General features: G+C 42.7%; 1 protein-coding gene across 3 annotated transcripts in view; it reads right to left on the bottom strand.

The window, feature by feature from the left end:
* Positions 1–24956, bottom strand: part of PPP4R1 (protein phosphatase 4 regulatory subunit 1) — a 689987-nt gene that overhangs the window by 569260 nt on the left and 95771 nt on the right. For all 3 annotated transcript variants that reach the window (XM_069216574.1, XM_069216564.1, XM_069216553.1), the window contains exon 3: positions 14208–14343. In XM_069216574.1, coding sequence (XP_069072675.1) covers positions 14208–14266 — 59 coding nt within the window. In that variant the 5' untranslated portion in view covers positions 14267–14343. The remainder of the gene's footprint in view (positions 1–14207; positions 14344–24956) is intronic.

Genomic DNA, 24956 nt, shown 5'->3' with positions numbered 1-24956 from the left:
CATGCATGACAAGGCTCTGAGAGAAGTCAATATAACTGATTTTGAAGCCATGCAAAGATCTGGTTCATTGCTCCTCATTGTGACCACTGTCACTGCTGAATGTTAACAATAAAATCCTAGTAAAACTGGTAAATAATAGATTATTGCCACTACTGCCCTATTTGGTGTTACCCAGTGGTAAAGCATTTTGGGGCATGCTTTAAGCAAGGTCGACAGGTCTTTTCACACTTACAAAGGGGTTGGAGAAAATAAAACATCACAAATCAATCAACATTTAAATTTACAGTACGACCAAATTGGCCAGACAAGTACGGAATAAAGTTAAAGGGTTTTATTACAAAATTGTGCTCAAGTTAATACAGATGACTAAAACCACACTATAAAAATTCAATATTGCCAGAGGATGGCCCAAACAACAGAAGACGTTTAGGCATACTAACAACAAGCAAACTAAGCACTTGATAAGGGCAATACAGAATAACAGAATAAGAACTTGATGTTCGGAGAACAAATGCTGACCAACACTCTGAAACATTAAGACAGTCTAAATTTTATCAAAATAAGTTAAACAAACAATAAGGGAAAATCCCTAAAATTTACAAGTCAGTAGTTGACATGTGATTGGCTACAAAACAATGGGGACAGAAAGTAAAAAGGAAATAAAGAACAAAGAATTCAGAAAAATGACATCTGGGGCAAAATGAAGCTAACTAAGATTGACAAAAAGGGAATATGTCAGCATCTTAGAGGCTCAGTCAAGCGTCTACTGATTGGGTCAGGGGAAAAATGTAACTCTTCTTTCAGCAAACATTGGAAAGGTGAGGGGGGCAAGGGCAAAGAAATATGTACCTCTCCAAGTCCAAGGAAAGATGAGTCTCGAATCCAACTGGGAATGGTAAATCAAATTCCAAAGTGAACGAGGATTGGTCTGTTAATGAGGCCATATGAGTCAAAAGACGTTTATTGTCCAATCATAGCACATCATGCGACAAGCATTTGCAATATCAGGAAAATGTTCTAAGTACATAATGGGAAGGCATCCACCTTTGCTCTCCTGTTTGGTTTTGCAACAAATAACAAATTCGGTCCATCTTTACAATCCTTGTTCCTCAATGTACCAGGCTCTCTATAAATAATACAATACCACATCTATTTCTAAACTAACATTTTATGGGAATGAGATCGGAAAATAAATGACACTTTATCAAAAGAAAAGCAGCTCTCTCATGTTCTGAAAGTCTAAGGCCTAGCAAATCAATATGGCTAACTAAAGCAGAATAGAATTAAAACGGCACAATTTATTCTTGTTAAGTACAATATATATGTACGTTATAATTGTAAATTTATTAATTTATCTTGTCAATAATTAGTTTTACAGTAAATTCCTTACGTAAAATAACTTAATACATGGCAATAGATATAAACGGGGAACTAAAATTTTCAACATTAACGTACAACTTTTAAAACATTTTCATAAGGAAATTCATTATCGTTTCAATGAAAACGGTTTCTTAATATCATTAGGAAACACGAGATCAAAACCAATGATTATACTTAGATTAAAACGGCTACACCATATCACATTAGATCAATAGTCTACAGTGAATGCTCCTTAATATAGGCTGTCAGTGTACCACTTTACAGTTAATGTGTTAGAAATTCACACAATATAATGAAATTAGGGTCACTTAAAGATCAGCACTGTAGCACAAAAGCTAACAACCAAACCTCAGTTGCACCACTGGCAGTCTGGATTTATCCCACAGAGATACACTATGCATACTCTCTGAATGCTCCAGACTGTGGTGAACCAAAGCTGCCAACTGACACATGCCTGTGAGACTTTGAGGTCGTGTCCATTTATGAGTGCTGAACAATAAAAAATTAAAAAATTAAAATGTGCGTCTTACATACAATTACACTAGCCATCAATATAGATCACATAAAAACAACAAAAGCCAGAGTAGTGTGGCACAGAGTGTTATAACATAGATTCGCAGTAGAATATGTTTGCTCCCTCAACTTGTAGCCACCAAGTTAGGCAGCACACAATCAAAAAAATGAGCACACCCCATGTATATCAAAGGCAATGCAGATATGTTAAATGGGTGGTTACCATGTAGCTCCCAACTGCAGTAGCTGCCCATAAATGCTGTGCATTAACATACCAGAACAAGTTAAATTCTTACTCACCCATGCAACAGAGGACTTGAGACAATAGTTGATATATACCAGGTTACCATGTTGTTTTCAATGGCACTTACCACTTAGGAGACAATCATATCATCAACAAAGAGGTACAGACTATTGCAAGCATGTCCCACACAAAAAGGAAAACATCTAGGCAGCAATGCAGCTCCCATATCCACTACCTGCTCAGAAAGTCAGAAAGGAGCCTTCCAAAATTTAAAAGGGTTAGAAAAAGGTTAAAAAAAAAAAAAAAGAAAACGAAAAAAAACAGCCACATCTCAACCATACAAAAAAAATCATACTGTGCTAACTCAATTAAAGATTATATTTATGCCCATCTATATAAAATGTATGTATTATACCAGTTCTGGGGTGGGGCCAAGATGATGATGGAGTTGGACACTCCTCAAGTGTGTTCCGTGCCAGGCCCATAATTAGCCCTGATTAATACTCATCGACCCCGCGACCGCCACGCCGAAACAAGTCCCCATAGTCCCTGGCAGCAGGGGCTGATGGAGCAACACCACCATCTGTTGGAAAAAGGTCTGTAGCATTGTGGTGAATCTGGGGATCTGCAGCATGGGCTGGGCCTCCAGAGATGAGATCCGGTGAGGAAGTGCTGCTCAAGTGTATAGCTTGGCAAGGTGACTGCAGACTTGGTGCCCCCTTCTCTAATGGGACGTAGCTGAGCCCTAAAGAGGGCCACCAAAAAATAGTTGGAGCTGAGATCAGGCTGTGAACGTAACCCCACACCTGCACCTGCACCTGCACCTGCATTTGGGGGGAGGGGGGCTGAGAGGATGAAGCCACAAGAACCAGCAGGAGTCCTGGCCACTGGAGGTAGGTCTGAATTATTGGTGCGGGCCCCTCAGGGGGCACTCTGCTGTAGAAGCTGGTGGCAGGAACAGATAAACCTCGAGATAGACACTAAAAGTAATGCACAATCACCCCTGGAGGGAACGGGGGCACTCCTACTCCTAGTGGACATATTATTAGTGCTGCAGAGTGGGTGCTCTGGAGGTGGCCCTCAACTCGCCGGCAGGACCATGCCAGGACACCCCCACCAATATCCTCCCACTTAAGGGCACACCTAGGCACTGCACTATTATTTGCAGAGGGTCACAGAGGGAGCTAACTACAATACATTTAATCCTGCACAGATGGGTCACTTACACAGGGGGACAGGAGCTCCCATCCTCCCCCTACTCCTGCAGCCAAATGAGAGATGATGAACAGTACTTCACTGCCCACACTGCAGCGACATAGGAGATAAGTGGGCAAGAGAACAATCCTCTCCCCATCCCCTGACATGGAAGGCAGAGATGACAACAGGTGCTATACTCCAACATAGGTGGAAACTATCCCAAGTTGCGGCATTACCACATCAGACCAAATCGATTCAAGACATTTGGGGGTACTGCACTAGAGTTGAGAACATGGCCTACGACAAAAAACCTAAGCCCCATAGCCAGGGCAAAATGGACCGCTACACCAAAGTAGTAACGCCTCCTGCAGATGATGCCCCACCTGCCTTGCCTGATAATGCTGCACTTCTAGCTATCCAGTCTTCCAGTGAGGCCTTGGAGGGGGGAGTGGGCGAAGTACACTCCGAGGAGTCCGTTCTGCACCAGGACAATGTGGCAGGGGGTCACCTCAGCAGAAACCATAATCTCTGAACTAGAGGACACGGTCCAGGGCCTCTGCAAAGAAGTAACTGAGACCTGCACTATCAAAGATGTTGTGTGGAGACTTGAAGAAAAGGAAAACTGTGCCCGGGGGAACAGCCTCAAATTTGTGGGGTTCCCTGAGGGGGTCAAGGCCCCAAATATGGTACAATTCTTTGATGGGTGGCTGCAATGTATCCTGCCTCAAGGCAAGATGAGGACATGAACCTCACTGAAGCACGCGAAACAGGATTGGTGCGCCATGAGAGCTCGAAAATCTTAATTTTTGCAGACTACAGCGATAGGTCCAAAGGCAACGACGCACATTTGACTTTGTGAAGGCCAAGCTGCAGAGTCTGTAGTTACAGTATATGCTGTTATTCCCTGCTCAGCTGCAGGTTTTATTCCAAAGGAAATCGCTCTTCTTTCAGACACCTGAGGAAGCCCATGGGGTGGATGGAGGAGCGACCCAGGCTGCAAAGCTCGGCCCCGTTGGCAGAGAGGGGGCCTGACCCAAAGGCAGACAGAACCAGGAGGAAAGCTCAGCATCTGCAGAGGAAAGGGGGGGGGAACACCATGGAGGAGCAAGAGCCCAAAGGGGCGACAGTAAGTGTCATGGGCCTACTGGGAACCCACCTCCTGAATATGTTCTTGAAAGCCGTCCAGCAGGGTAGTCTCCCACCAGATCTCAGGAGAGTGGTCATAGTGGTAATCCGTAAGGAGGGCAAGCTGAAGGAGCACTGCGACTCGTATGGCCCAATTTCTCTAATCAACACAGAGGTTACAATTCTGGCCACAGTGTTGGCCACCAGACTCCGGAAAGTCATACACCCCTGATCCATAGCGATCAATCAGGCTTTATGCCTTATAGGTCAACACAGTTCTGCTTCCAGAACAAGATCGGAGAAAGAAGGCAAAATTACATCTTCCCCATGCGGGAGCTTGCGGACGTGTTCAGGTGGCCAGTCTCTTTCGGCCAATAGGATATCACTAGTAAGTTCATCCCAAAATATCACACTAATAGTGCCCTCCACGTCTCCCTCTATCTGAATTTTTAAATCATAAACCGTATTGGTGGGGGGGGGGGGGGCGGGAGGTGGGGAGGTGTTGGGGGGGGGGGGGGGGGGAAGAACGCGGCCGTCCGCTGTTTCAACTACGATGAAATCGCTAGTTGCTGTCGCATACAGATGATCTTGCAGACTCTGGCGACCTATCGTGACCTCTGCTGCGCTGTCTAACAGAGTCACTGCCCACGTCTTGTTCCTCAACAGAGTTCTCAAGTATACTGCCATTTTTAGCTGTCGGTGCTGCCACCTTCTTCTTTTTAAACTGTGGCTTTTGTTGAGGAGTCTTTTCTTCTTTTTTTAATGGTAGACTGCTGCGAGTCTTTTTTCTTTCACGTATTCAGGACGTCGATCTGGACGGCCCCCTCTCTTGCTACGTCTATCCGGTGCGTCCTGAAAGGAACGAGAGGGACGTGAATCAGTATATCTGTCTGGAGTTTTAATGTTCTCCCTATTTCTGAGATTTATCTCCTTTCGGGGGTTCTGCGGGTGTGGAGAATCAGCTCTCTTATTTCTCCTATCTTTGAAATCTTTTTGTTTGTTCCAGCACTTCTTGGGGCCCTCTTGTGCCTGCTTTGTACCCTCTTTATGAGTGGTACTTTATAACTCCAATTTCTTTGGTTTGGCTCCCAAACTATCCTGCCTTATACTAGTATAGGTATCGGAAATAATTTTCGGTAGCTGTCTCTCTTGTTCCTGGTGTGGAGTTTCCCAGAGACGCTGGCGTATTGCCAGTGCTACTGCTTCCCCTTTAATGTTACTGAGTATTACTGAGGAAACCGCGTCAAAGTTATGCATTAATTTCATCCCCAAATCCAAGGCTGGTGCAGCCCCATTCTCATTTTGTATTTGTTTTAACACTTCCGGTAAACTGGCTAGTGTCGGGTACCATGTGTGGTAGTATATATGGCAGCGAATACTGTACCCCATGTGGCACAGTCAGCCAGCGAGGGAACCATTCCAAAGGGCAAGCATATAGTGAGCAGACTATATTTTTCACGTGGTCCTGTATGGGGAACACAGCTGCCAGCTGATTAGTTTTCTGGGCAATCCAGAACGGTATTTTTTTCCCGTTGCGCGGGCACTTTACCCATAATACTATGCACTGTTTGTGGATTAATCCCAGTAGCCAATTGATAACCACCAGGTGCAGGACGCACTGATGTTGTGTTCAATGTTCGCATTACAAACTGAACTAATCGTCTATATTATAATGTCGCCAATTCATTATATAAATCTCGCAGATCTGCTATTGGCATATTCTGTATGCATGGGTGAGGTGTGTATGTGGCAAACATAGGCCATGTAGGTCCATCATTACTTAAGGGACCTAACCTCACTCTTTGGAGTACATGTGGTAGGGTGCCTTCAAACCAGTTCTGATGCTCTTGGTATGTGAGCGATATTTCATGATACTGGTATGCTCGGTACCGTAAAGGTACGTTTGCAATTTCATATATGTGGAATGTATGTGTTCTTTGGTCTACCTCAGAAAAGGTGGCCCAACAGTAAAATGTTTCTGTGTGGTATGCTTCATTAGCTTCTATTATAAGATTAAAGGCCCTCATGTGTAAGGCCATGCGTTAATAAATGTTGTGTTAGTGCAGGTCTAGCATTTTCAGGAATGTCTATGGCAGCAGCCATTATTGTTTAGAGAAACGGAACACCAAAATGGGGAGTATAAGTCCTTTTATGAGTTCGAGCTCGAACAACCTACAGCTTAATCAGGTGTTACCTTTTCAGGTGAGGAGGATTTTCCCAAAGACCACGGACGTCTCCATATAATGGTACTTAGGGTACCTGTTTTCTGTGAGACAGTGATAGTTGGGGTATCCGTAAATTAGTGCCTAAACACCATCATTGGTGGCGCCAAGTCAAGACTGCTGGTTAAAGGATGACAGTACTTTTGTTTGTAGGCGACTATGCCTATCCTACAACAAGTCACAACTGTTGTCCCAACCTTACTGGCTCACTAGCAGCACCTCACCAGAAACAAGTAAAAGGTGATTCGTGGCAGCCTTTACACATTGAATCAAGAATAAGACATCTCAGGGAGTGTCGTGGTTAAACGGAAATTACCCCTTTCTCACAGATATATCATGTCTCATACAAACACAGGTAATGACAAAGATGCAGTGAAGTTTCAACAGTTTTTATTTAACATAACTGCAATTTGCGGTAAGTTGCATGGGCTGCAATGATTAGGATAATGAATAATGCAAGAAACAGAATTATGAAGACGAGAGTCATTATTACAAAGACCCCCACCATCTTGCAATGCATAAAAAAAGACATAAGAGATGTAATATGCCCTAATATCCTAATGTGAGGGGCCTAACCTCCTACCTAATGGAGAGCTGGGTTTGCTAAACCTAACCTGCCAATGCCATGTCCATGAGAGGAGCCCCCAACCCTCGTTACTTTGGAATGAGGTCTCCATCTCAGACTCTGCAGGGATACGAAGACTGGGTCAGCGTCAAGACGACGTGCAGCATCGATATCAGCAATGGTGGCGATGCCCTCTGGTCGCAGGGATGTGGAATTCCTATCGCCCGACGCCCGGGACATCTTGTTTGGGGTCAAGGGCAACAAGTTTTTATGATTACTTTGTCCTTGGGACAAGTAGGCCCAACCCCCTGCAGCACAAACCCTTTGGCTGCCTATTTACAGAGAGTGGAACTCTCTGAGGTTGAGGTAATGTGTTTCCAAAAGATAATGTTGTTCGAACTTGTATTTATGGTTCATTATTTGAAAGCCTTCATTATTAGGGTGAGTGCTGTAAATAAATGTTTTAAGGTCACACTTCACTACTGACGTTGGTTCCAGTACAAAAAAAAAAAAAGTGTATACACATGTTTGAAAAGTTTAGGCTATGAGGCTAAGTATAATGCTCCCAGAATGCTCTCTGATTAGATGCAAATGAAGTGTCATTTAGTAAAATGTGTTGATGCATGCTAGTATTTCCCAAAAATATTTCTAATGGAAAATCAGTGTAACCATTTTCAACACGATTATGGGAAGCATGAAAATAAATAAACAAACACTGACAAAGCCAACTGATCTGACATATTTTTTATAAGTCTTTTAGTTTCATCAATGCGTGTCTTGTTTTGACATGGCTTTTCTAACACTTTATTGTTGTGGGAGCTACCAGGCCCTCAACATTGTAACAAACACTGGCAAAAACCACCAAAAGTTTTTGAACTCTAAAAGCACACGTTGCCACCAGCGGCATAACAAAGGCCCCCGCAGCCGCCCTCCAGGGGGGCCCTTCAGCACAGCACCTGCCCTGAGTGAGTCTGGAGAGTGGGCTCCTCCATGTTCTTTGCAAAGGGGCACCCTCCAGTTTCGTTACATCACTGATTGCCACTGTAGTTCCTGACACTGAACAAAACTACTTTGAGTGGCAATATGCTCCTTGTGAAAGAGCAGAATGCGATCACTCACAGTAAAGCCAGCCGAAAGAGAGAGAAATAGAAGTTTAATAAAAACAAAATGTCTTTGTTAACACCAGACCTAATTAGGGACCAAGACCCACATGTAGGTAGCTTTTTGCATGTCGCAAACAGCACATTGCGATGCACAAACCCAGTTTTGCGATTCGGTAACCTGGTTACCGAATCGCAAAACGGGTTTGCGACTCGCAATTAGTAAGGGGTGTTCCCTTCCTAATTGCGACTCGCAGTGCAATGTAGGATTGTTTTGTGACCGCGGGCGCAAACCAATCATAGTTTGCACCCATTTCAAATGGGTGCTAACACTTTCGCAAAAGGGAAGGGATCCCCATGGGACCCCTTCCCCATTGTGAATGTCACTGTAAAAAAAATTTCAGAGCAGGCAGTGGTCCTGCGGACCACTGCCTGCTCTGAAAAAATGAAATGAAAACGTTTAATTTTTCGTTTTTGTTATGCATCTGGTTTTTCTTTAAGGAAAACGGGCTGCATTACAAAAAAAAAAAAAAATGCTTTATTGAAAAGCAGTCACAGACATGGTGGTCTGCTGTCTCCAGCAGGCCACCATCCCTGTGAGGGCCGCCATTCACGAGGGGGTCGCAAATTGCGACCCACCTCATGATTATTTATGAGGAGGGCATTTGCGAAGCCCTTGGGAATCACAGATGGTGTCAGGGACACCATCCTACATTCGGATTTGCGACTCGCAATTTGCAGGTCGCAAATCTGAACCTACCTACATGTTGCCCCAAATTCTGAAGGAAAGTCACAAAAGTGCACCCATGGTATATGTCGTACCCCTATAAAATATTTGTGAACTGTAGTTTAGCATGGGTAAATACGATGTGTAGATTTGCTCATGGAAAAATCTATTGAGCATTTGCAAGTTCATTTTCCCTCCAGCCACTTTCTTCCCAACCCTGGAAGAAGTTCTAATTCTGCCATTGTCAGGAGTAAATGTCCAACCTTTCTTATTATGGGAAAATATTAGAGAGAAGCTGGTAAAAATCTTTAAAACATGCAGGTTAGTAGGTTTGCAGACTCAAAGGCATTCCAGCCCTGGAACTATTGCTTACTGCTTCCTCCAGCCCCAGTATGCAGATCTGCAGAAAGGTGGCAAAATAAGGAAATTGCTACAGTAGGGATTGAAACTGCAAGTATTCAAGCCCTACTATGGTAGTAGCCCTGGCATAATCAGAGAGGCTATTATCAGAGCACTTACATAATGAGATTGCTGCCATAATTTGCCGCCACACTACATGGCACCAAAGGGACAAATAGATCTTTTTACAGGACAAGTAGATTTGAGAAGCAACCTGTCCCCTGGACAGGTAGATATTTTAATAAATTCCACACCCCTGGGTCGGAATTCCTCTGATTATCTGTCTAAAGTCCAATATATTTATACAGATGTACAAGGACCCCTGACGTAGATGTGTTCCCAAACAATAGATAACAGACATGCTTGGAACGGCAATTAATATAAACAATCCCTCGAAAGTATAGAGAGGGAAAATCCCTAAGTGTGAACACCTACTGTTTGTTTGTCTTAGTTGCTTGATCTTGACGCCTTAGCGCGGTGACACTGATAACGCAGAGCATAACAAGTGGCCTAACTAGAACAAGGCAGCCATCTTAGAAGAATAAAATAATTAAATGGGCAAGACAGAGAAAGCTAAGTAGGTTAAAAGTCACTAGGTGACGGGGGCACGAGTCTGCAAGCCAGAGGCTAAGCTAACTCCTGTTATCCCATTAAAACGAACTAGAATTCACTATAAACTTACATCAGACTCAGCCATAACCTACCCTGTGCCAGGGGTAGAATTAACGGAGTCCTGTCTTCACATTTTCTAATCCAGTGAGGCACACAACAAGAACGGCCAATTTCCCCACTCTTATTCATGCTCGCGGTGGAGCCGCTGGTGACATGGATCTAGATGGATGTGCAAGTTTGGGCCATCAGGTCCCACAGGGATCACAACGATCGCATTGTCCTCTAAGCCGATGATACTCTGTTCTATATGGGATGCCCGGACTGGGCTATACCGCAACTTAAGTGAATCATAGAGTTCTATGAAGAAGACTCCAGGCTCACAGTCAACTGGGAAATGTCAGTGCTGCTTCCTGTGAGAGGCCCCACAGCTACACCAACCTATGCCAGGAGCTGTCGCCTATAACTTGGCTCCAACTTCAAATACCTGGGAATGCATATCTCCCTAGGCCCTGCACAGAACTGGGAACTGAACATCTATCACGTACTAAGCTGCCAGCACAGCAAACTCGAAACATGGGGCCTGCTTCCGATAACACCGATGGGACAAGGGACCTTGTTCAATGGCTTTATCTCCTTCAAAACTACCCATACGTCCTTGCCAGGGTTTTTAAAAAATAAAATAAAACATTTTTTTAAATTTTTTACAAACCAAAATTACCAGCTTTCTCTGAGCCAGGAACCTACCCAGGGTGGTCTTTAATAAAGATATCCAGATATCAGGAGACATTACCAAGTCTCCCACCTACTTCCCATAAATGACTAGCTTTACGTTGACAGGACAAACTCTTGCTGCTAAGTTGGAAATGCTCCATCTAGGTATCCCAGCACTACTGTCACAATTATATAGTCAACACAAGTAAAGACCGACTGACGATGACTCGCATCACAACAGACCACTAGCACCATGCACTGCGTGACAACAAAAGACATAGAAGGCTCACAAGGAAAATTGCCCCTCTGGCATGGAACATATCTAGCATAGGTCCCAAAACTGAGTGACTTCTCAAAATCAGACACCTTTGGAATCTCTAAGATAGGAGACATATGGGAAGCATTCCATATTAAAGCCTTTGCTCAGATGCAAGAGGACTTTCAACTTCACAGGAAACGTTTAATTGCTACCTCCAATTCCAGCACGCTGTGATGCAGTCCTCCAAATTCCTTTGTGAGGTGCTGAAACTAAATCCTGTGGAGGCCCACCTGACCATGAAACGATAGGGGAAAAATACAGCGATTTCGGAGGCCACAGAACACTGATAGCCAAGTATGCCTGACCCTCTACGTACACTCAGAGGAAAAATGGAAAACTGACTTAGGGCCGTGTGAGGAGGAGGACTGGGTCGAAGTAAAAATGGCAGCCAGGGAACTTGTGATTCCAGCGTGATTATGTCATATCCAATTTAATTATTCCTTCCAGGTCTACCTCACACCGGCGGGACTACACTTAATTGGAAGGGACCCTACACCGGACTCCATTAGGTGCGACGTACATAAGAGTACTCTTTTACACAGTAGTCTGGGAATGTTCAATTAAACCTAAATACTGGGACAAAGTAAAGACAACCTTAAAGAGGGTGCTGGGCATACCAAACAACGCCGACTCAGATGGCAATACTGGAAATAATGTCGTGGTGAGACGGTAACTGAGTCGAAAGAAGCTGGTTGCGCTGGGAACTGGGTCGAAAGAAGCTGGATGCGCTGGGAATGATGATCGCCAAAAGAGAAATAGCTCATAGCTGGAGATCTACGTCTGCCCCCACGATCTCCGACTAGACCAGAGCCATGGACTTTTGTGCTGCTGCTCAGGAATGGATATAACAGAGTGCAGGCTGCCAGCAAACTACCAACAAATCTGGTCCCCATGGTGGGAGATAATGTAGGGTGGGTGGAGAGGGTCCAGGAGGATCAAGGATTGGAGAGAGTAGGAACGACTTAAGGGTTATTTGCAATGTATGTGGATGGCTTGATTGGCATATATGTACCAGTACAATCACCGAAAGTGAGCTGCACACTTTATCGGTTGTACTTGTTTTTTCTATGCTAGAAAAGCCCAAAAAAAAAAATGTAAAAAAAAAAAAATCCAAAATGCAACAGTGATGATACAGATATGCAGATTTTATGTAATACTCCCATTGGCCATAGTGAAAACCCATACTCAATCAGAAGCTGTACCAAACTGCCAACCACGAAACGTCCTTCATACTCAGACTAAAGTCACTGACCTGCACAGCATTCCCCAAAAACCAACTTTTTCAAAGCCTAAAAATCAGGCTTTAACATGGCAATACATTTACAAACAGGCATTCATAGATGCCATTAACATGTACTGAGTTCAACAGTGTTCTTTATCAAACTAAATCAGATCTATTGGCTTTGCTAATGCTGTGATAAAAAGTAACATCAAACAAAGGCAAAGTCAGTAGGTTTAGTCTAAGCAAGAGCTATTTGCTTTGCCAATTTGTTTTAGCCAACACCAGAGTGGCTGCTTTTCAGCATGACTAAAAGTTAGTGGTGTAGAGTGGAGTAAAGTGGAGTATACATGGTGTGGTAGCACACTATTACAGACAACACATTTTCAACTGAAATGACCACTACAATTACACACAGATTTACTTATATCATGGAACAATACAAGGAGCGATTGTAAAAGGATATGCTTATGGGAGGGTCAAAGACATGTAGGACAACCTAAAACAAATTAAGCAAGCAAATATGAGTTAGACAGCACAGAGTCAACAGTAAGCAATAGGAGGAACACAGCCCCCAGGGAAGCTTTCAGAATGTTCCAACATAGTGTTTTTGCAACCAGACAGATGCGCTGTCTGGCAGCCTTTGACAATAAAGGATGTAAAGTAAGAAAAAATATGAAGATTGAGTTTACTTTTCAGGCATAAAATACCCCTTTCTGCTCCCCATTGGAAGCAAACCCAAGAAGGTGGAATCATACACCAAACAGCCAATAGGGTAAGGTGAGAAGGTAATATTTGTCATGGAGCCGCTGCTCACTCCAAGTATATTTTAAAAGGATGAAAGAATTGGTAACAATAAGTGAAGCAATCAGATGGTCAGTCAAACCAGATTTTAAAATCTGTCAGTCTTTTATTCAGAACCAATCACTACATATGAAGGTAAGCATACTTACTAGACTATCAGAAATATCTTAACCAATACAGCATATTACTGAGTTTTATGCAACTACAACAAAAGCAAAGAATAGCATTTAACAAAACATAATTTGATAGTATATTATTATATATATTATTTTTTTTTCCACTAGTTTAACCATTAATTTAAAGATGCGGCACTCACAGGATTCCATCAATCTTCTTTTATTACATGAAAAGACACCTAACAAACTAACACCAATGTGTTTCGACCTTCACCGTGATCAAGACCGGGAAGGTCGAAACGCGTTGGTGTTAGTTTGTTAGGTGCCTTTTCATCTAATAAAAGAAGATTGATGGAATCCTGTGAGTGCTGCATCTTTAACTTAATGGTTAAACTAGTGTGAAGATTATTGGGAGTAGGTCCTGCCCTGGTGCTGGCACTGTCGAGAAACGAGCGCACCTTTTTTGGACCTGTTGGCGTGCGTATGTATATATGTATATGTATATGTATATGTATATATATGTATATGTATATGTATATGTATATGTATATGTATATATATGTATATGTATATGTATATGTATATATATATATATATATATATATCCTCAAGCAAATATGGTCGGAGAGGACCAGTCTCGTAAAAATGTAAATTTCAAAAAGTATTCACTGCACTCCACGAGGTATCAATAGTGCAAATTTAATCCAAATAACGAGCTCGGGTGAAGATAGATCTGTCAATCATGTGCACACTTCCAAATCATCTGAATACTCGTGAAATTGAGATTTTACAGTCGTCAGTCCGAAGTACTTTTGCTTGTTTATTCATTTAATACAGTCTATTTGAAACGTGCAAACAGAAATATGAAACTCCTTTTCAGATACCACACATTCATTTAAAGCTTACTGCAGGAGAATCAAGAGGCATTCTAGTCAAAACCTATAACAAGCATACCTGTTAAATATGTTCTCACTTGCTGCGTACTTGTCCAGTCTCCCCAGTGGTGTCAACATCTCATCTTGTGAGACGAAGTCCAGGGCTGAAGGTATAATAATCGCGTCAGATTCTGAGCTATAGTCATCCACACCAACTATCAGGGATAGAAGAAAGATATTAATTAATGCTTGAGATTTGCATGCATGCTCAATGACAAACCGAAGACTCGCCTAATTTTAAATACAAAGTGAATATTGATATCAAAGCACAAGGCAACAATAATAACATAATGAGGATCAACAGGAGAGAGATGTACACAGAATCAAAGTAATAAATCTGCTTATTCATAAGTCTTTACATAGCCACAGCCAAAGGTGATTCATTCTCATGCAAATACAGGTGTTTCTTTAGAAGGGAAGGGACACATAATTAGAATGTGAGCTATCTGCATACCCTCAGAACCAGAAAGAAAAGAAGAAAAATTGAATTAGTGGGCATCATGGTGCAAAGCATCAGGTTACATTAAATTGATTTAGTATAGGTAACAGCCGTGTTTACTGACACTTCCAAGTCCACTGCTAAGCTGTAGAAAGATCAGTGCTCGGCAGTTCAGGGCTGTGCTGAGTAGCAGACAAAGGTGGATACAAGTTTATACAGTATAGTAGTGTTCATCTGAGGGCAGGTATGTTCTAGACCTTCCTCTCCCCCTTGGTTCAAGTGTCTGTCCTTGCAGAGGGGAACCTAAGCAAAGGACTACTGGGGTCCATTCAACGCCTCAAAGGCATTGAAGAGTAGCACTGGCTGCATTCATCCTCACTACTCAGAGGTTGTAGGCCCGGAGTACGGCTGCACCAGTCACTGCTCCTGACAGGACTGATTCTATGAGCTAAGACCTTGGCGCGTAGGCTCTCATTATTCTAATGAGACTACTGGATTTTGAGTGGCAGAATCGCCTGTGTTGTGGGAGACTGAGTCTGACCCACTACAGTTGACACCTGTCGCTCCAATCCGGGTTCTGCTCCGGCTAACTAGCAGTGCCTCACCTCTACCCTAGGGCAGGGGTGATTGGGCAGCCGAGCGCATGACATAAATAGTTTCTCAGGGAAGTCGTAGTCACTCAGGTCACATCCATTTCTCTCAGTTACATTAGTTTCATATACACAATGACAAACAGAGGCAGTATATTTTTCAATAATGCTTTAATAAAGCGACTGCATCTTAGAAAAGTGTGGACTGCAATAACCAGGACGATACAGCATGACAAGATTAAGATTGTGACAAGGAGAGTAAAACATAAAAATAATGCTACCATATTGTCACTAGAGTCAACAGACTAATTCCTACCTAAGCTATGAAAGAGCACAGCAGGTTAAGCTCTAATTCTGCCCTTCAGGTTCCCCTGGGAAGACGACATCCCCCAGACCTGAGCAAAGGCCTGAAGTCAGTAAAGACAGCTGTAGCGAAGCATTTGGCAATCAGCATACAGTTGTGGTTCTCTGGCTGGAATCTCCCTCTAACGTGGACGGGGCAGGGAAGTGTTTTTATAATAAAACAGCTGATGTTCTGAGAAAATGTCCCTACGTAAGGATGTGTATTTTCTATGAATGTCAGAGACTAAACTTGTATCACATTCAGAGGCAACCTATCTTGCTGCAGCCTTGGAAGAAGCACAGAGTGAGCAAGAATGTCTTGTTTGAGAACGGAGTGCTGGCCTAGGCAAAAACAGCTAGAGAGAAATAAAACAAGACAGTAAAAGTTGCTATTATAACAAAAATAAAGCGAAGCCGAATAAAATATATCTAGGATAAAGTGCACAGCGGCAGGCCTAGTATGTTATAATAACGTGCACGAAGCTTATAACTAAAATGGCTACACAACAACCTGGGACTTGAGATCAGAGCATCAACACAGTCTAGACATAGAGGTGCCTCCTATTATTTTACTTCAGTGATTGGCTTAGAACTATTACCTATCATGGTATCAAAGGCCCCAACAAAAAAAGAAACTATCTTTCTGGCACAGGTTTTGGTGTACCGATCTATAAAAATGAGCCGGATGCCCAAAAAATTTGAAATATATCCTTTTCACTCTACTAATCATGGCATTACTGCTCAGCCTACCTTAAATCTAAGGCGCAGGCTTTGCCCATTCTCTTGAGTCACATAGAATTTGTTTGGCTCCTCCAGGCATCATCTGAGCCCTGGCGTTCATTCTTTCTATGATGTGATGAGATCACATCTACCAGGGGTGTGAAATTCCGATAGCCTGCTCCCCAGGACATACTGTTGGGGGTCTAGGATACGTTTTAAGGTTTATTTTGTCCTTGGGACAAGTAGGCCCAACCCCTTGCAAAACAAACCATTTGGCTGCCAGTTTACAGTAAATTATGGCTCAAAGAAGGGCAATGTCTTCAGTTAATATAACATAAATGTTGCTATATATTAAAAAAAAAAAAAAAAAATCACATGCCTATATTGCTCCCTCACCCCAACCCCCAAATCTCCTCGCTGTAGCTTAACCCCTCATGTGGCCCTTTCAGTAAATGTTTTTAATTTTGCGTTGCTGCGGGTTCCGCATTGAAGAAAGTGCTTTAATGCAAAGAGAATCTTTTTTTTTAATTATAATTATTTTTTTATTTATTTTTAAACCATTGCAGGTGACAGCCATTGGGATAGGTAAATAAAACAAAAAAAATAAGCATGCGAGTCATTCTATAGGTGCTTGTATGTATGTGTGAGCCACCCTTAACAATGCAGTTGCCATCATCGCACCTTTTTCTTGTGGATAGTACACAACATAAGCAAAAAGCATCTTGCTTTTTGTAGATGATGCACAGCATCTGGAAACAGCAAATGTGTCAGCAAGGTGAGGCCTGTTGGCTTTGTCAAAGCTTGTTTGATTTTCTGCTGCAGTACTCTTGAAAGTACTCGAAACGCAAACCAGATATATTAGCCTCAAAATACTTTTTTTAGTCACTTTTAAATCTCAACTAAGACAGCTCATATGCTGTCTGTTGCGAAACGTTATCCCACAGTGGACTGTTTATCATTGATTATCTTTACTGTCATTCTTTTGTTTTGTTTTCTTATTTGTCAGCTTCAATGGCCTTTCCTTCCTCTTCTGATGTTTCTCCCACCTCTGCAGCATTTAACAATTACTGGTGTCCTCCCACTGCTCCCTTTTTAGGCACTACTTTTTGTTTTAGTTTAAGCACTCTACAATAATGCAAGTGTTTTCCACCTGTCTACATCACAGTTGCTATCACTGCTCCTCTCCACTATACCACGTTCTGATGCTGTTCTTGCTTCCATACACCACTTCTGTTGTCAATGTGCTTCCTCATTTCTTCCTGCCTTTTCTTACCCACTTGCTTGTCCATCCCCGCCTTCCGCTGTTCGTGCGTATCTAAATCCCCCGCACTCCGCTGTTCATGAGCTTCCACGTTGGCCTTCTTCTCCTTCTTTCCTTCACCTGTATTCTTCTCTCCCACCCTCCTTCAGTACTGACTCATCCCTTGCTCCTCACCCCAACCCACTCCCACTTAAAATCGCATTAATGCTATATCCAAAAAGTGCATTAGCGTTATATCAGAAAAGCACATTTCACACAACTGTTTATTAATAATCCATTTCAAGGTAGCAAATAAAGACAATGCTCGGCCAATTTTGAACATGCGGGCCTGTGAATTTTCCCATTATTTCCAGCCACGAGACATAGCAGTCCTGCTGCTGTACAGCGTTGCTAAAATCAAGGCCAGAGCCAATAGGTCTTATAAGCTTTGACAATACTTGTACCTCTCTCCCCCCACCCCCACCCTATGAAAAGTGCAGCCTTCACCTGTGTCCTGCAGACTGGTCACATATCACGGCATTTGACCTTCGACTAGTATCTTCTTTACATTTGCTTAAAACCTTATTTATTTTTCCCAGAACAATCTTAAGTGCAAAAGGATTTTAAAATATAGAAAATATATATAAAGATTCCAGAAAAACAACACAGGATCATGAACTATTTAATAGTTAGTACACCCGACATCCTAACAGCTGTCATATTATTTTTCACTCCCTCGGAGTGTGCACCCTAAGCTCTCCTGAGGTTGGGGTGTGTGTAAATTGTTCCATAACACCACCCTCCCCCCATCACCTCGAAGCTGCGGAGGCAATCGCCGCGGCCCTCCCGCCGGTCTCCTACCCATCACCGTAGGATCGGTTGTGGTGGTAGAACAGCCGCACTTTATTAGGATCAAAAGCTAATACATAGATCATCACGATATATACGGTCATTAGCATGCTCAGCATGATTATCTTGCACTGTAATAAAAGCATGAATTTCTACTACTATGTATTTCCATTCAAGAACAAGAACACTATTGTACTTTCTGGGCATAAAAGTAAAAAAAAAAAAAAAAAAATACAATTCAAAGTAAATAGTCAATGTACATAAAAAGTCAGTCAGCTATATACTTTTAAAACCAACTTTAAAACGTTGTGTATCTAAAATTGTTAACAACAAAAGATTTTAAAAAGTCCCATCTCAAGGACCATGGAAGAGTGCAAATACCATATACAACAAGCATAACCTGTGGGTGCAGTCTAAGTGAGCATTTGCATAAACTGTTGTAACTTTATAGCATCTAATCCAGTGAGATCAACCTACCCACCGATAATATTAGTGGCGAGTTATCCCAGAGTCTGCTTCTTTAGACACCAACCCCTAAACAGAAATCTGGACACAGGAAAAACAATCAGCAGTCAAATGTCCGTCTGATCCATAGGAGTTCCACGTATCGAGTTATATCCAAGATGCGATAAATTGGGACTAGCGAGCCAGATCTATACTTCCTGTGGGCACCGCAGAAAAAGAGGTCATGCACCTCAGTTTCGCAGGCTTTCCCACAGGATGGGCACGTCCTTTCCCCAATCTCAACCAGAGTAAACCACTTGTTTTTAAATGACCAGATGGGTAAACTGTCATGCCTGAACTGCAAGTAGAGCTTCCTTGCCAACACCAGTTGTATTTCATCAACATAACTTTCCATCTCGTTGTGGTCTTTAAGACCTAAAAATCTTCGGATCAAGTCCCAAGTATTTCCATTCAACTTTATTGCATAGTAACATTCAAATCAGTTCAAAATGTTGTGTCATTTAAACAGTCATAAATCACTTTGATTGCCGTAACTGGTCTCCTTCTGCTCCTACTCGGTACAGCAGTTTGCGATTTCGAGGCTTACCCTGCTACCAAATGTGTGCTGCTCAGGGCCATGAGTGCAGGTGCCATGACCGCTCAGTGCTGACCACTTCTTACCCTTTTTTTTGCCTTCAGGTGTCCCTGCTGGGAGGCATCTCAAGGGGCCTGTCTGGGTAATTGTGCATCCCTTCCGTGAGGCATCCCAAGGACCTTATCTAGGGCCATTGCCCCCTCTTACCTTTAGTGTGAGGTCATTTGTTGTTAACGCCTTGCAACCCTTGCCACGCTGGTGGTGGTTTATTGACCTCCAACACCTCCCCAAAAGGATTAGGAAAATCCCAACAATTCGAGTGCCCAGACAATGCTCAGTATGAACATATCCATCCATCCCTCCGTATATATCCCCAGTATAAAAACCCAGCATCCTCAGGTTGATGAGTGCGTGCCTTACAAAGTCCCAGCCCATGATTTTACTGATATTGTTCATGGCTATGTTTAACTTCCTGATAAGTCTGTCTTCCGCTCCCTGGTTCCCTGCCCCTCACCACTGAAATCTCACAATCATTTCCGACCTAACCGTCTTGGCTGGACAGACCAGTCTGGATAGGAGGCCTAAATCCACTTGAATGGTTTCCAGTAGCAGCTTGCAACCTATCACAGCCAAGGCATTGCCCTCAAGATGGACTAGTGCATCCAGGTTCTTGTGTCCAGCTGCCCTTCCCGTACCATCAGGAGAAGTTCCTTCCCCCGCATACCTGGTCTTCCCAGCCATATCAGCTTGGTGTTGTGCAGCTCTATGGTGCCACCAAGGTTTTTGCTGCTCACCCACCGTCACTTCCTTGTTATGTACGAAGGTCCAATTATCCAGACAGTCTGTTCATTAGTTCCGTCTCCTATGACAACAGAGTATGCCTAAGTTAACAAGCTGCCAGCCTAATGTACGACTTAAATGCCAAGGACCTCCATTTCTCTAAGCGCCAAATCTCTTCCTCCTTCACGCAGTGTGTTGACGCTGTTGCAGCCATCTCAGTGCAAAAGAAGTGAGATCCAAAGTGGGCAGGAGCTAAGACCACCTTTGCCAGGGCTTGGCGTAAGACTGTCAAGAAATGAAACCTGAAAAGGAAGCTGCCATCCTTGTGTATAAGCAAAGGAGGGCCGTCGCGCCATGATCTGCATGTAGCTTTATGCATGCTGGTCGCAAGGCAATCCAGCTGTGTGACCTGCCTTTTCCACTGCTGGTCGGTCTTTGACCTCCTCAGGTACAGAACCAAATGCGTATCCTCCATCTGCAGGTCTTCCAACTGCAAGCATGCTGCCTATTTCACTCACCCCAACTGCCGCAAAGAATGCAACCGCAAAGGCCACCTTGAACATTTGAGTTTCTTCAGTGGACCTACATATCCCAGGCAAGGTCTTTAGTATCGCCTTTAATCGCTCAAAATCAATTGGCTGACTTGTGTCACAACCCCTCAGTTGCTGTGTTGGTCGGATCCACCCCTCTCTATGTGGCTTTGAATGATATGCTACTAAGCTCATGAGTGTTTGTGCCCAAGATCTGGATTTGCCCTGCTCAAAAGCTCAGTGTGTGAATTCTTCTACCCCGGCACTGGTGCAGCTTCTCACATTCCCCCAAGTCTACTTCCTGAACTGACCCAGACACTTACGATAGGTGGTTGCAGTATTTGGGGCCAATGCCTTGTCAATGTGCACTGCTAAGTCAGCTCCATGTGCACCATGCTGAGCCAAGTATGGCTCCAATACTCTTGCTGTCTGCTGCATCAATGTGTAGGCATAACTGCTCAGCAGTCAACAAAGGTTTACACCAGACTTGAGTCCCACTGAAATTCTGCAGAAAAGCTACACTAGTGCCGTAAAGTGCCCTTGACCCCATTTGTCAGCCTTGACCCTGTGGTGCTTCTGCGTGATCCCTTTTGTTAGCCATGCCAGGTGCCTCGCAAATGTGCACCCGCCAAGATTACCCTGTCAGCAAAACTGACCTTCCCAAGCAACTGTTGTAGGTCATTAAGAGAAGGTTTTTTTCCTGTCCCAGAGTTTCCAGATTTCCTCCCTTAGGTTCTCTACATTTGGGCCAGAGTCTGTTTACCCCTTCCACTGAATTCAGCTCTAACCTAAAAAAATGTAAGCCATGAGGAGGGGCCTTCTGTCTTATTCTGTGTTAGTGGGACCCCCAGCTGGTCTGCCAGTGCTTGGAACTGATCAATCATGTTTCTACACTGGTCAGAGTCTGGTGCTCCTATAAAGAGGAAGTCATCTAGAAAGTGCATCTTCCCTTCCCCTGGGCACATCTCCTCTAATGCCCATTCCAAGAATGTACTGAAGGCCTCAAGCTAAGCACACAATATCGAAGAGTAGTTGATAGTTTAGTTTTTTATCCAGTAATATATGGGATAGCAGTGCAGTCAATTATTTTGGGAGTGCAACTGAGTGCATCACAGCATCTTAGCCTTGACAGTTGAGAAGGAAATCCATCTTCAGAGAGTTTAGCTTTAAATGACTGACTGGCATCCCTACCTGAACATTTTTTAGACTGCTACTTAAGTGTAGTACATCATATAGAGATGGGATTTTTAGTTAAAGCTGAGCGCCATCTGCATACAGATGATATGTGATATTGGCTTGTTTGAGTATCAGTGTTTAGGGCTCCATATAGAGGTTGAAGAGTCTGGGGCAAGAACGGAACCCTGGGGAACCCCTTGATAGACCAAGGTGCAGGTTAACAAAGGCTCCTTTTGTTTCATCTCTTGGCAGCGATTATTGAAATATATGAGAAAAACCAGCTCAGAACTGTTCCATTAATTAACCAAGTGTGACTTTAGGGTGCTGAGAAAACTGTTGCTTGACTGTGTCAAAAGCCGAAAAAGATCAAGCAGGACAAGCTAACAAGATTCCATTTGTCGAGATTGGATAGTTTCATCCGTTATATTCTATTTTTACCATGTTTTATTTGCATGATTAATTAAAATCCTTGCAAGAAATAATTAAAAAGAACCTAGGATAAAACCTTCTCTAAATACTTTCATAAAATCACAGTAAGCCATAAAGTGTATATAATAAACTGCTACAAAAGATACACACCATTAAAATTGCGGTTAAGTCAATTTTGATTAGAATAAAAGATTTCAAACATAAAATGCATTATATGTGTCAAAGCTTTTCCTGAAACTTAGACTGAACCTTTACCAGCCTAATGTTCAAATTAATATTGGCAAAGTTAAACACCACCATACTGGCCTGGGATTATTAAAAGATCTACGCAAATGCTGGCTGAGTTATACAGTGAGGGACAGACTTATGACATGCACAAGGGTTTGCTTTCCAATGTTGCAATGTATGCAAGGAGTGTCTGTCAGCCTCGTGTGTCGCTTTGGCAGGTAATTCAGGCTTGGTAGAGCCCCAAGCAGCATAAACTTGTGTTTGGTCTACTTCAAGTAATTTGTACCCAGGTACGCCTCGTGGCCTTTCATATTATATGTGTTTATCACAGTGCTGACACATTTTTATTCTCTAATCTGCTTACCTTGGGAGCACTGAGGGAAACTTTATTTTTTATTTTTATATAAACACTGCATGTGTGGCCTGCCAGTTCCACAGCTCCCTTGCATAGAATGTGTCTAAAGTCTTTTCCAGGAAGCAGAGATGTAATGAATTGCTGGGGCTACTTACGATTTCTTGTCAATTGATAGTGTCCAGGGTGCCAGGCCTTGAGGCTCTTAGTTTGTGACACAAAGTAAGAAATGTTTGCTGTTTGGAGATTACTTGATTTAACAGGCCAAATTCTAGGAGCAAATTTGCAAAGGATGTGGTTCATAATAGGCAAAAAATAGACATATTTTAGCCACCAGAACATTCAAAAGTCTTGCACCCTCTTCCAACAGGATTTCACTCCCATATGTTAACGCTGGCATTAACTGTTCCTTCATAAAATGGAGGATATTAGAAAAACTAAGCAACCTAAGTATGTTCCATGTGGAATTGTTTTTTATGCTTAGGAGTGAAGGAGGAGAGACCACTGGCTTCTCTCAAGAGTGCCATACAGTGATGTAGAAATTGGAAGAATGCCTTTAGAGTCATTGGTCAGAGACTATTCTACCTTGAGGATCTCGTCAGTGAAGCAATTAGAGAACTCCCCCTATCTATTGGGTAGTCCAGCAGTTATGATAGAAGAATGTGTTTGTTGTCTGAAGACCCTTAAAAGTTTGCTTCAACAGCTTTTTGCCTGGTCTAGTTGGGAAATGAGGATAGAGGATTTAGGGCCTGATTACAACTGTGGAGGAGGGTGTTAATCCGTCCCAAATGTAACTGATATCCTGCCCAACGTATTACGAGTTCCATAGGATATAATGTACTCGTAATACGGCGGGTGGTATATCCATCACATTTGGGACGGATTAACACCCTCCTCCAAAGTTGTAATCAGGCCCTTAGTCTTCAAAATTAGTCTTGTGTACTTTTCTTCATATCCCAGGAGGGGTAGAAGGGTTGTCATAGGTTCAAGTCTCCATCTTCTTTCCATCACTATGAGCTGTCTCCTTCCTTCATTGAGATCCTTGTTGAATAATGGGCAGGAGAGCTTAGTTGCCTAGTGGTTTAGTCTCTTGGAATATATTACAGGACTTGAAAAATCTACTCCACCACTCGCTACGGAGAGTACTAATTGACAGGTTAAGCTATTTTTAGGACTTACTCGCCCCTTCTGGAGAGTTGACAAGGAACAGGTGTTCTGTTCTGTCAGAAAGTGGAGGGGCAATAAAAGATGCCTTTAAATCTTGTTCTTATGTCACATTTGCTCTGTGCTCAGACAGAGGTCAAAAGTCAGTTTGCTTTACAATTAATTGTCCTCCTGAATGCAGAGTTCCAGGACTTTGTAAGGTGAACTGTGTGACCTGCTGTATAGATTGTAAAATAAAAGGATATAGGGTGTCAGGTTTTTCTTAACACACAACATTAAATAACTAAGTCAACTGTACAAACATTTTAAAATATATTTCAGTAGTTGTGAAAGCCCATTTTTTGTATGTGTGTGATGAATAAAATATTTTAACAGGATGAAAACAAATCAGAATACTATGTGTTGATGTGCAAAGGATATGTTTTCTGAAACCCATTTTCACAAATTGTTTTTACACTATATAGTGTAACCAGTAAAACTGGAAGTTAGTGGAAAGGTTTTTGGACATTTCTTGGAAATATGCTGTGTGTAGATGACAATATGCTACCACATCATAGTTTAGCAATATATTTATTAAAAGTGAGTGTTTGAACAAACTGAGGAACACCCCTTCCCCGATGGCAATGCTGTTAGTAAACTAAAAGCAAATTATGTGACCCCCTATACGTGGGCTAGATTCTTGTGATACTTGCAGCAAACTTTAGTCTACTTAATCAAACAAAAGTTTTTTTTGGACTGCAGAAATGCTGAGCTCACATATTTGAAGATGCAATCATATGAGAGAATGAAGAAAAAGGCAACTATGTAAACTAGTTGCCTAGGATCACACAATTTGAGACCCGTTTAGGGGTTAAGTGCATTACAATTAGGTCGAGTAGATTTATGTTACT

This window comes from Pleurodeles waltl, chromosome 2_1, assembly GCF_031143425.1.
Source record: "Pleurodeles waltl isolate 20211129_DDA chromosome 2_1, aPleWal1.hap1.20221129, whole genome shotgun sequence".
Classification (NCBI taxonomy): domain Eukaryota; kingdom Metazoa; phylum Chordata; class Amphibia; order Caudata; family Salamandridae; genus Pleurodeles; species Pleurodeles waltl.
This window is presented reverse-complemented; position numbering and strand designations above follow the sequence as displayed.